Source organism: Scatophagus argus, chromosome 16, assembly GCF_020382885.2.
Source record: "Scatophagus argus isolate fScaArg1 chromosome 16, fScaArg1.pri, whole genome shotgun sequence".
In the NCBI taxonomy this organism is placed as follows: domain Eukaryota; kingdom Metazoa; phylum Chordata; class Actinopteri; family Scatophagidae; genus Scatophagus; species Scatophagus argus.
The window spans coordinates 13,819,930-13,830,581 of record NC_058508.1 but is presented as its reverse complement, the minus strand read 5'-3'; the positions used below and the strand labels follow the sequence as shown (position 1 = coordinate 13,830,581).

At 42.5% G+C, this 10,652-nt stretch overlaps 1 protein-coding gene across 2 annotated transcripts; it reads left to right on the top strand.

The window, feature by feature from the left end:
- The first annotated feature begins 998 nt into the window (after nucleotides 1-998).
- On the top strand, nucleotides 999-10,257 carry LOC124073837 (ethanolamine-phosphate cytidylyltransferase-like). Of its 2 annotated transcripts, none has more exons than XM_046416364.1 (13): nucleotides 999-1,324; nucleotides 5,261-5,349; nucleotides 5,886-6,047; nucleotides 6,205-6,271; nucleotides 6,388-6,472; nucleotides 6,553-6,594; nucleotides 7,614-7,746; nucleotides 7,864-7,946; nucleotides 8,042-8,119; nucleotides 8,222-8,287; nucleotides 8,376-8,441; nucleotides 8,536-8,624; nucleotides 8,775-10,257. In XM_046416364.1, the coding sequence occupies exons 1-13, from the start codon at nucleotides 1,191-1,193 to the stop codon at nucleotides 8,887-8,889; spliced, it is 1,209 nt and encodes a 402-aa protein (XP_046272320.1). In that variant the 5' UTR covers nucleotides 999-1,190; the 3' UTR covers nucleotides 8,890-10,257. The 2 variants fall into 2 exon arrangements, with proteins under 2 accessions (XP_046272320.1, XP_046272319.1); XM_046416363.1 differs by having other exon boundaries at nucleotides 7,599-7,746.
- The last annotated feature ends 395 nt before the right edge of the window (nucleotides 10,258-10,652 follow it).

The following is a 10,652-nucleotide window of genomic DNA, read 5'->3' as shown; positions in this document are numbered from 1 at the left end:
TTTTGTCTATATAGCGTGTAAAGTGACATCCAATGGGAATACTTCAAACAAAGTGCCTCAAACCTGTTCATTAGTACTCTCCATCACCCCTGATAACATTAATACGGTATATCTTCAGATTGTGTGTGTGTGTGTGTGTTTGTGTGTGTGTGTGTGTGTGTGTGTGTGTGTGTGTGGTTGAAGCAACCCACACAAAGATCTTTGTGCGGACTGAGCAGTAACCTCTGACAGGAATGTTCACAACAACTGAACAGTCCAGCCTTGTCTAAGATAAAGATTTATCGAAGGGCTGTTCCATTCCAAACGTATCACTGAATGCAAATGTAACCAATAAACAAGTGAAGATGATTTCTACTTGGCAGTCGCCCCCCATTTGCGCTCATGTGTTAATAGCATAGATGTTTGATATATTTTAATAAATAGACAGCAGCTTTGCAGCTTTGGTCAGTGCTTCTGCGTGTGTTCATAATGCTTCACAACTCGTATTTATCTACAGCTTATTTTTTGCTGCATTTGATTTTAATCACCATCTTACCATAAAGATATTACCGCCGCTAGATCTAAAAGATCAAATAAAACCGGATGCGCACTACTTTATTTTATTTTCTACCTCTGGAAATTGACGACAACGCACAGAAACTGGCTTGTCATCTCAGACAGCTTTGGCCGACAGCCTGCTCATTCTGTGGAAATCCAGATATCGTCACATGACAGTAGAAAACGCTGCTATTATGTAACAGCATGTCCGCTGCGCACCGGCCCTTCATCGTACGATTCAACTCGTGTCAAGTCGTCTGTAAGAGGCGCGCATCTTGGCGTTGGGGCTTTTCAAAATAAAACCAGCGTCTACAAGCATGTGCTCGGTGTAGTTTCACGCGCGGCTGTTATTTCCTTCGGGGTGTATCTGGTTTCTTTGGCCGACTTGACGTAGCTGGCGTAGTGCGTCGCTGCGTCGCCGGCCCGGCAGAGGAGGCGTTGGCGCATCGCACTTGTGCTGCTGCTGCTGCTGCTTCTACCGCCGCTGACAAGAATCCAGTCCTGCTGCACTGAAAGCGTGCACACAATTAACCGACACGGTCCGTACAGCATCTCAGAGAGCCCCTCTGTAGCGGCACTTTGTGCTTTTTCTTGTTTTTTTTCTTTTTCTCTCTTTTTTTTTTAATTTAGAGCTCAACTCACCAGCTTACAAGATGATCAAGAACGGGCATCACCACCACCATCAGGGAAGCACAGCAACCGGACAAGACGCAGGGATGATCCCCGGCGCTGCAGCTTGCAGTCCCGAGAAAAGGAGGCGAAGAATACGGGTGTGGTGTGACGGCTGGTGAGTACCGTTTGACTGGTCGTGAGATGAGGTTTCAACAACATCGTTGCTTATCATCTGCACCGAGCACGACTGAATGAATGTGGCCTCCTGCGCGGCCGGGACAGGCCTGCTGCAGGTCGCAGGGCTTTCTGCAGGACTGCTGATTTTAATTCCCCATGGACATACACAAAACTTTTTGTTATTTATGTTCTACAATGAGAGTTCATTCATTTTAGCAGACATACTGAGGAATCCTAGTGACAGTTTTCCCTCTCAGTAAACTCACTGTTACACAATAAAGTCAGGACAGATTTACATTGATCTTTGTTGTTTCAGTTCATTATGACTCACTGTCATATAGAGGGAACCTCCTGACTTTGACCAACCCTGAGCTTATAGGCCTGCAAACTGTGACACATTACTGAAGGTGTTCTGAACCAAAGCGTCAGATGTAGTGTCGATTGAATGTATTTCAATGTATATTAAGTAATGTGGAACTGATGTGTAAAGGTTCACACAGATTCCCAGAAAAACATTAGATATGGCTACTAAATGTTGAAATATTCCATCCTCTAATCTAACGTCTTGTTTAATGTCCTCATTAAATGACTCAAAAAAAATCTCCCATGCTGGACTAATGTGCTAGTATGAAACTACAGCTTTAGCATTAAACCAACAGCAAAAACAATTTTACAATCCACCTTGAGACACAATAAAGATGGCCATGATAAAGATGGTATTTAAATGTATATTGTTCTTCAAGAGGTAAAAGCAAACTTAGAGTTGGCCAAGGTGCTCACGTAGTACTAGGCGTGAGCTTAAATACCAGACAGGCCACACATAAAGGTGAACACACAGCTGTGGGAAAGGCAGGGCTAAACACTTGTGGTCACATCAGTTCAGCAAGCACATTTTCCCGTTGAGATCCTAAGCTGTGGTAGCCAGATGTAATTGTCGGTTGCTCTTCTTGTCCCAGGCAAACCTAATGAACACACTGAACAGGTTTCATGGACTGGGTGGTAAGGTATGAAAATATTGCATCTCTGACAGATGTGTAACTAATCCAGTCACATCACATTGGCACTCTCGAGAGAGTGAATGGCATTGATGCGCAATATTTGAAAAACTCTACCTGTCTTTCCAAAAGGAGCTGAGTGTGGGCAGTTTTCATTCAGGCAAAGGCAGGAAATAATGAAAACACACTGAGTTACATTGACTTATCGTAAGCAAAAGGGACATTGCTGCAAACAAAAATTCTCACCCCTATTCTACTGAGCTCATATTTTTCTATAGTAGATGTCTAAAACAACATGGGGTGGACTGACTTTAACTGTTTTGAAAACTGTGTTGTGTTTTTGTTGTCATACTTGATAGCAAACTGACTGTCAGGGTTGTAGCAGTCAAAGATTTCCACAATATTATAACTACCTCATGGTAATACACAATTATTATTATTATTATTCTTATTATCAGTTACAATGACTTTTAAAGGAATGGAAACAGTTGTTTTTTTGACTGAATAAACGTTTGTTTATAATACCACAAAGTATTATGACCTAACAAACATGACATACATGTTCTGATAAACATCAGTTTTCATACCATGGTATCCATGAAACAGAAAGACCTCCTTAGCTACTGACTGTCTTTGAGTTTTGGACTATTGGTTGAATATGTCGCCATTAACTGCACTGACAGTTTTCCCACTGTTTTCTGGATTGTTTATCGACAAACATGTCAATTATGAAGCTAATGTAATTAGTTAGAACTGACCCTTTAAGATGCCCCCTCTGGGAGAAACACCATGCCTTGTTGAACTGGAATCTCGCTCCATGGTGCAGCGGCAACAGAAATGTTTTGAATTTCTGTGTTTGAAGGCCAGGATTATGGTGGCTTTCCCTTGTAAAATTCCTGCCATTTAGGTGTGGCTGCCTATCCATGGTTTGATGGAATGTTGCAGGATATTTGGGATGCCAGAATATTAACCGGTGGGGTGAGCACTCAAAGAGAGCCAATGTCAACAGACCTCATGTCATTAACCCCTCTAACCCCTTCAGCCCACACCTGCCACGGCTGCTGTAGCTCGTGCAGCCGTGTCCCGTCACTGAACGTATTGTTTTTCCTCGCCCAACACTGACTGGACACTGCCTCGCTCTCGCCGACATCCAGCGGTGTCAGCAGCGTGAGAGGAAAATTCCAAGGAAAGAGCACAGCTGCTTTATCTGTGGACAGTCCCTTCCTCTTTGTCTTATTTGTCGCCCTGAAAAGAGGCAACCGGGGTTAAAGATCAGCTTTCAGTGAAGCATAAACAAGCAGGAGTGTAAAGTCCACCTTTACTGTGTCTCTGCTGAGGCTGTGTGTCAACGCGAGATTATAAACCTGCTATATAAACCCTTGATGAAATGTGATCCCGTTTCTTAGCCTCAGCCTAACTTTTGGCGTCCTGAGAACTGACTGTGAAATCTTTAACAAAAAAACAGTCATCAGCGCCTTGTTTTTGTTTGGACAAACCCGATCAAGCAGCATAAGCTTTGAATTGAAATCTATTATAATCATTGTGCTCCCTGTTGCCATCTGTTTCCTGCATGCGTCCCATTGTATCGCTATGCACGCAGACGTCTGTCTGTTTTTGCTCTTGAGAAGCTTAGGTGCTGCTTGGGTGTCTGCTAACAGGCTACACTAGTTAATATTTCATCAATCCACAGTGATACTGTCGCAGTCCATCCTGGTTAAAAAATACAACAGGAGCACAGCAACACACGTGTGGGCATCTAACTAGTATAACACCCCCGGAAGGAGCCTCCTGGTCTTATGTAACTCTGTCTGGATCTCACAGTTTTCTTCTCTATTCATTCACCTCCAAATGCTCTCCCCTGCTTTACTACATTCTTCTTTCCCTGCACTATCGCCTCTTAGTCTGCACATGTGGATCCCATTTCAGCAGACTGACAGCCCAAGTCACAAGTGTAGGAAATGCTCTGATGAGGTTACTCGACAACAAGCCTCTTTATGTCGGTTCGCCTTTGGAGCTGAATCACACAGACGAGCCCTACCATCTAGTAACGGTTGTGTTTTAAGTGCCATCCGGCCTGTTTTCAGTCCTGGCAGTGTATAATGACACCACAGCAAGGCAGAGATGCTGTCCTTCATCAGCATAGCCTGGGCCTGAAAACTACTTGAGATTCTGTTACTGGCTGTGTACGTACTGTGGCTCTGGCAATGCTCATCTGTTTCCTTATTGATTTTTGAGGATGCTATTCATAGTGCTGGTTTACACCCGACTCCTGAAAGTGCTGACGAGTAATATGATGTACTGGTGCTGCCAGTTTTAATGCATTTTTTTTCACTTTCGACCATCATTATGTTGCCATTACTGTAATTCCCCGGGTTAGTTGCTTGACATAAAATTGCTGATGCTTTTTGTAGCTTCTCTCACTAAAAGAATACAAGCAGTTACTCCTAAAACAGACTCAGTATCAGTAATGCCTCCAGTAACTTTCATCTGTCAGACCACATTCTTTATGGGTTTTTTTTTACACATATTAGATGTCAATATCATGTTCAAAGTAGAGCAGAAAGACAAATTATCAGACTGATGTCAGCTGTTGGCTGTAGAGACAGTGACTGCAGGCTAATGCCCATCTGTTCTCTGTTACTATGGTAGATTACCCTGTTACAATTTCAGTCTCCAATCTGTGCTAATCTAATTATCTACAGATGGTATCATAGCCAGCGTGGCGTGAACAGGGACCTGGACACTGCACCGTATACTTTTTTTTTTTGTTTAGACTTTGATCAGATATCTGATCTGCTGATATCTGATCCGATCAGATCACGTGATGTGTGTGGATGACATTGGCGGTGTAATAACAAAAACAATCTGCCGTGCCTCACTGTGATAACAAAACTCATTCATGTTCATTCTTGTTGTTTTTAATGTTGTTTTCCTTCCAGCTATGACATGGTGCATTATGGCCACTCCAACCAGCTGCGACAAGCCAAGGCCATGGGAGATTACCTCATCGTGGGAGTGCACACAGACAGTAAGAACTGTTAACATAGTCCACCCCACACCTCCAGCGCATCATTTTAGCAGAAAGTTTTAAGGTCTAGTTCGTCTTTACTTTTTTCATCCCCTCCAATCTTCTACCACGTATGACTCAGACTGGATCCGCAGGGCCTGGGGAGCCATGTCACCTGTAGCCTCTGTTTATTTACTCTATTCATTACCAACCAGGCACCAGCTGCGCCCTTTACACTTCGGAGGGGCTGTTGTGACAGTAGTGGAGCGACTCAGCAATAGTGCCTCACCCTCCTATGGCACACTGGGGCATTGTGTCATAGTGGTATCCCAGTCTGACCTCATATTCAGGGCCAGAAGTGATATCAGTAACCGCTCGTTCCGGTGTGACAATGAAATATCCCGATGACGAAGGCGATGGCGCATTCAGTCACTGTAAAGCTGCTTATCAGAATGTCGTCCAAATGGAGATTTCTGTCTCTCTGTTCTTTAGGTCTCAGTTTATGTAATGCATGTGTGCCAACGGTGTCACATGATTTTACGTGTTTTATTTTCAAGGTGAGATTGCGAAGCACAAGGGTCCGCCTGTCTTCACCCAGGAAGAAAGATACAAGATGGTACGGGCCATAAAATGGGTGGATGAGGTCGTAGAAGGAGCACCTTACGTCACCACCCTCGGGACCCTCGACAAGTACAACTGTGACTTCTGTGTGCATGGAGGTGCAGTACATCACTACCTCATGTCTTCATTTAGACACGCCGGTAGATTAATAGTCATAAACAGTGCTGATCAGGTCCAAGTGTCATGCTAGAATCGCTGATTTGGGATCTGTTCTTAGCTGATATAAGCTGTATGTCATGTGTGCTGTTGTTCCAGATGATATAACATTAACAGTTGATGGGAAAGACACATACGAAGAGGTAAAGAAGTCGGGCCGGTACAGGTGAGGTTCCTTTTGATATTTGCAGAAGATAATAATAATAACAAGTTGTGGATTGTTGTGTGTGTGTGTGTGTGTTTGTTGCCCAAGCTGTCACATTGTGTATTACCTCATTACAGGGAGTGTAAGAGAACCCAGGGAGTTTCAACCACAGATCTGGTTGGCAGGATGCTACTGATGACCAAAGCACACCACAGCAACATTGTGAGTACAGCCTTATTCTCTCTCTTTATGCCCCTAGTACACAGCACAAGCTTTAATTCAGTCCTCTGTTTGCTTTTCAGGATAGTTCAGACTATCAACAGCACACAGACAACTTTGGAAAGGTAGGTACCAAACATATTTCCAGAGCATTTTAATGTGCACCTTCTTGCTCATACCAAACCCTCAGCTTACCGCAACTTGTGAATGTTTAAAAGCAGATTTAGTTTAGATTTAGGCAGGATGTCAGCCGTTATTAGATGAAAGCCTTTACTGTGGACTCACTTTATAATCAAGATGCAGGCCTTGCCAGTAAACAGTGAATGCTACTTCTGTTCCTTAACAGAGAAAGTAACTCAGAGTTAACATCCTGGGGTTTAAAATACTGTGAAAGCAGTCGAGGGCTTCAATTGTGACTGGAAGAGTAATGCTGTGAATTTGGCAAGGGTTGAATACATGTGCTGTGGCTTTCAGCGACAGCTTGGAGTTACTTATTGACCGCCTCATAGCAAGAAGGTTCCAGGTTCGAATCCCGGTCTGGGGATATGGAGTTTGCATGTTCTCCCTGTGCCTGCGTGGGTTTTCTCCGGGTACTCCGGCTTCCTCCCACAATACCAAAAACATGCACATTAGGTTAATTGGCTACTCTAAATTGCCCCTAGGTGTGAGTGTGAGAGTGTGTGGTTGTCTGTCTTTGTGTGTTGACCCTGCGATTGACTGGCGACCAGTCCAGGGTGTACCCCGCCTCTCGCAAAGTCCATAAAGACATGGTTGGATGAGTTTGACTGGTCCACACAGAGCTCTGACCTCAACCTCACTGAACACCTCTGGGATGAACTGGAACAGAGATTGTGAGCGAGGCCTTTTGGTCGAACATCAGGGTCTGACCTCACAAATGCTCCCCTGCATGAATGGGCAAAAAATTCCCACAGAAACACCCCAAAATCTTGTGGAAAGCCTTCTCAGAAGAGTGGAAGCTGTTAGAGCTGCAAGTCTGCTGCAAGTCCCTGTCAGTCTTATGTTCACATGTCCCAATACTTTAATCTACATAATGTATCTATACTGAAGTGCATCTGTCTTATTGCTACACTGTCACTTTGTATTCATTGTGCCTGTTTCTGTATTATGGGGGTCACATGGTCAGAAGGGCCATAGTCCCTGGACGGGAGTGTCTCAGTTCCTGCAGACTTCACAGAAGATCATCCAGTTTGCATCAGGCCAGGAGCCTCAACCTGGGGACACCATCATCTATGTGGCTGGAGCTTTTGACCTCTTTCGTATCCTTTTTAAAAACTTTTTAATTCAAAAACACGTACAGTCTCGTAAAGTGAGACGTTACTGTGTTACTGCCATTAGTGCCATCGTCAGCATTTCTTGACTCGTCTCCTGTCCAGACATTGGTCATGTGGACTTCCTGGAAGCGGTACATAAGCTCGCAGAAAAGCCATACATTATAGTGGGGTTGCACTTTGACCAGGTGAGCCTCCTTTTTACATCAGTGAAACATTCGTTGCTTCCTCAGGTCTAGCATGCTATACTTGCTATACTTTGCTTACTTTTTCATATTTTCAGGAGGTGAATCGTTACAAAGGGAAAAACTACCCCATCATGAATGTCCATGAGAGAACACTCAGCGTCCTGGCTTGTCGAGTAGGTTCTTTTTCCTCATCTTTGCCCATGTGACTAATTTTATGTGACTGATTCTGATTTTCTGGTGTGTGTGTGTGTATATGTGTTGTTTTTTTTTTACAGTATGTATCAGAAGTGGTGATTGGTGCACCCTTTGCAGTCACAAAAGATTTGCTGGACCATTTCAAAGTATGTTCATTTTTCCTCTCACCTCTATACAATAATGTCCTCTGCAATTAAAAATGAATAAAACAGCTCATTTTATATTTATCCACAGGTGGATCTTGTATGCCATGGAAAGACAGAAATATATCCTGACAAGGATGGATCCGACCCTTATGCTGTAAGCCTCTAAACACTCTCTGCTTCCCTGAAATACTTTAACCCACAGAGATAATAAATCATATTCATTTGGTGGTTGTTTTATTCATATCCAGGAGCCTAGGAGGAAAGGAATCCTGCGTACAGTTGACAGTGGGAACAGCCTCACTACGGATGCCATTGTACAAAGGATAATTAAAAACAGGTAAAAACCTAAAAGATGGAGGGACAAAGTTCCTGTCAACAGCAAGGAATTAAGTAAAACCAGTGATGCTTTATAAATATAAATTGAATGTAGTTTGGTTACTGCTGGGAAAAAGTACCGTCTTATATCGGCTTCTTTGTTTTGATTCAGGTTGCAATTTGAAGCGAGGAACCAAAAGAAAGAGGCCAAAGAGATTGCTGTAATCCAGGCCATGAAGCGACAAGAGGAGGAAAAGACTAAAGAAAGGACCCGGGCTGTGCTGTAGAAAGGACCATCAACCAAGTGTCAGTGTTACCCTGACTGCTCAATTAATTTAACTCATGTATAGTAAAAATGTACAGCTTCCACACATGATCCTGGCTAATTACAGCAGTCCTTAAAGCAGCCCACTTAAAGCCACGGTGGCTTAGTCTGCTGTGGGATCATCAGGTATACGGTGTGTGTGTGTGTGTGCGCGTGTGTCTCCTGTGCATTAACATATTCTGCATATGCAACTACATGTTCATGTCAGTTAACGATCACCTATACAAAAGAAGTCTTTACTACTGAGCTGTGGACAGAAAAGCAGAAGAAAAATAAAGCGAGAAAGATATCACAGCCTATTCAAAGGACTATTTTATGTCTCCAGATATTTTAAATAAGTTTTAAATATAAATATAAATAAATTTTATTTTATTTTTTTTTTTTTTGCCTTCAAAAACAACAAAAGATAACTATAGAGTACTATATTGTGGGATTGGGACACAGTTTGAGAACCTGAGATGTTAGTCAGGTTATGAACTGTAGCATGGAAGTGATTTGATTTGGCATTTCTGTGGGGCTGCTGCTGCCATCTGCCCAGCGTAGCCCTCAGCTGATCTATCCGTGTATATTCTGTATGTACTGTAAGTATGTATGTATGAAGTGATTACAGCCTCCCTGGAGGATTCTAAAACCACTTGAGAACTGGGGGAGAAAAATGCCCTCACTTCTCTGCATCTACGTATGGACGTGAGAAGGTGCTGATGGACTCTTGTGGGACCTCATGTGCATATCAGGCCGCGCTCCAGTCAGACTGCACTGACTGCTCTGAAATCATCGCAGCTGTTCTGCTTTCTTGGTTTGCGCAGGTTTTTAATGCAAAAAAATGCACACTGTTGAGAACTGCATGTCTGGACCTTTGAGTGCATTTTTTTTTTTTTGTAAACCAACACTCGTTAGATTTATCATAACCTAGAGAACACTACAGAGTTTTAATGGACTGCTTTTAACCTTTAGTTTAATTAGTATAACTTGAGAACATATGGCAGATGCTCAGTGTTGTTGACCTGATCATGGAATAGACCTCTTACTCATGAAGTAGACCTCTTACTGTCATTGAGCCCTGAACATTTTAACCTCTATGTCTATATCAAATGGGATTAAATAATATATTTTTTGTAGATGTATATTTTACTCACCTCATCTCCATTAACTACTGTGTAGATGGTTTCATATTGTATTAAAGCATAATATATCTGTATGTCAAGTTGGAATGTGTTCAGTGTAGGCTATAATCTGTATGTTATTGACAAACTCCCAGTTGACAAATACTGTAGAAACTGATTGGACTACAGTATACTATTGCTGATAATAATAACATTTTAATCTGAAACGCTGTTTGTCATCTTCTTTTCACCGAAAAAAAAAAAAAAAAAGAAAGTGGGCGTGTGCAGTGACTGTAATATCTAATTTATTTCTTTAGTAATTGATGATGCACATGAGTCACATTTCGAAAGGTTAAGTTAATGTTTTGGACACAGAAAGCACCTTTGATCATAAAAGAAAAGAAATGAATTTTGCAACATACTAATGAGTCACAGAGAGAGTTTGGTAAATGTCAAACCAAGCGTAGATTATTTCAGCAGCAGATGGCTACCCACCAAAATCTGGAAGCAAGTAATTTGAATCCAGGTACAGTACATTTGTAAGTGGGCTTAGCTGATCGAACAAATGATCAGGAATTCAAGAAAAAGTTCGCCATTTTGTGCTTTAAGGGGCATTTGGAGA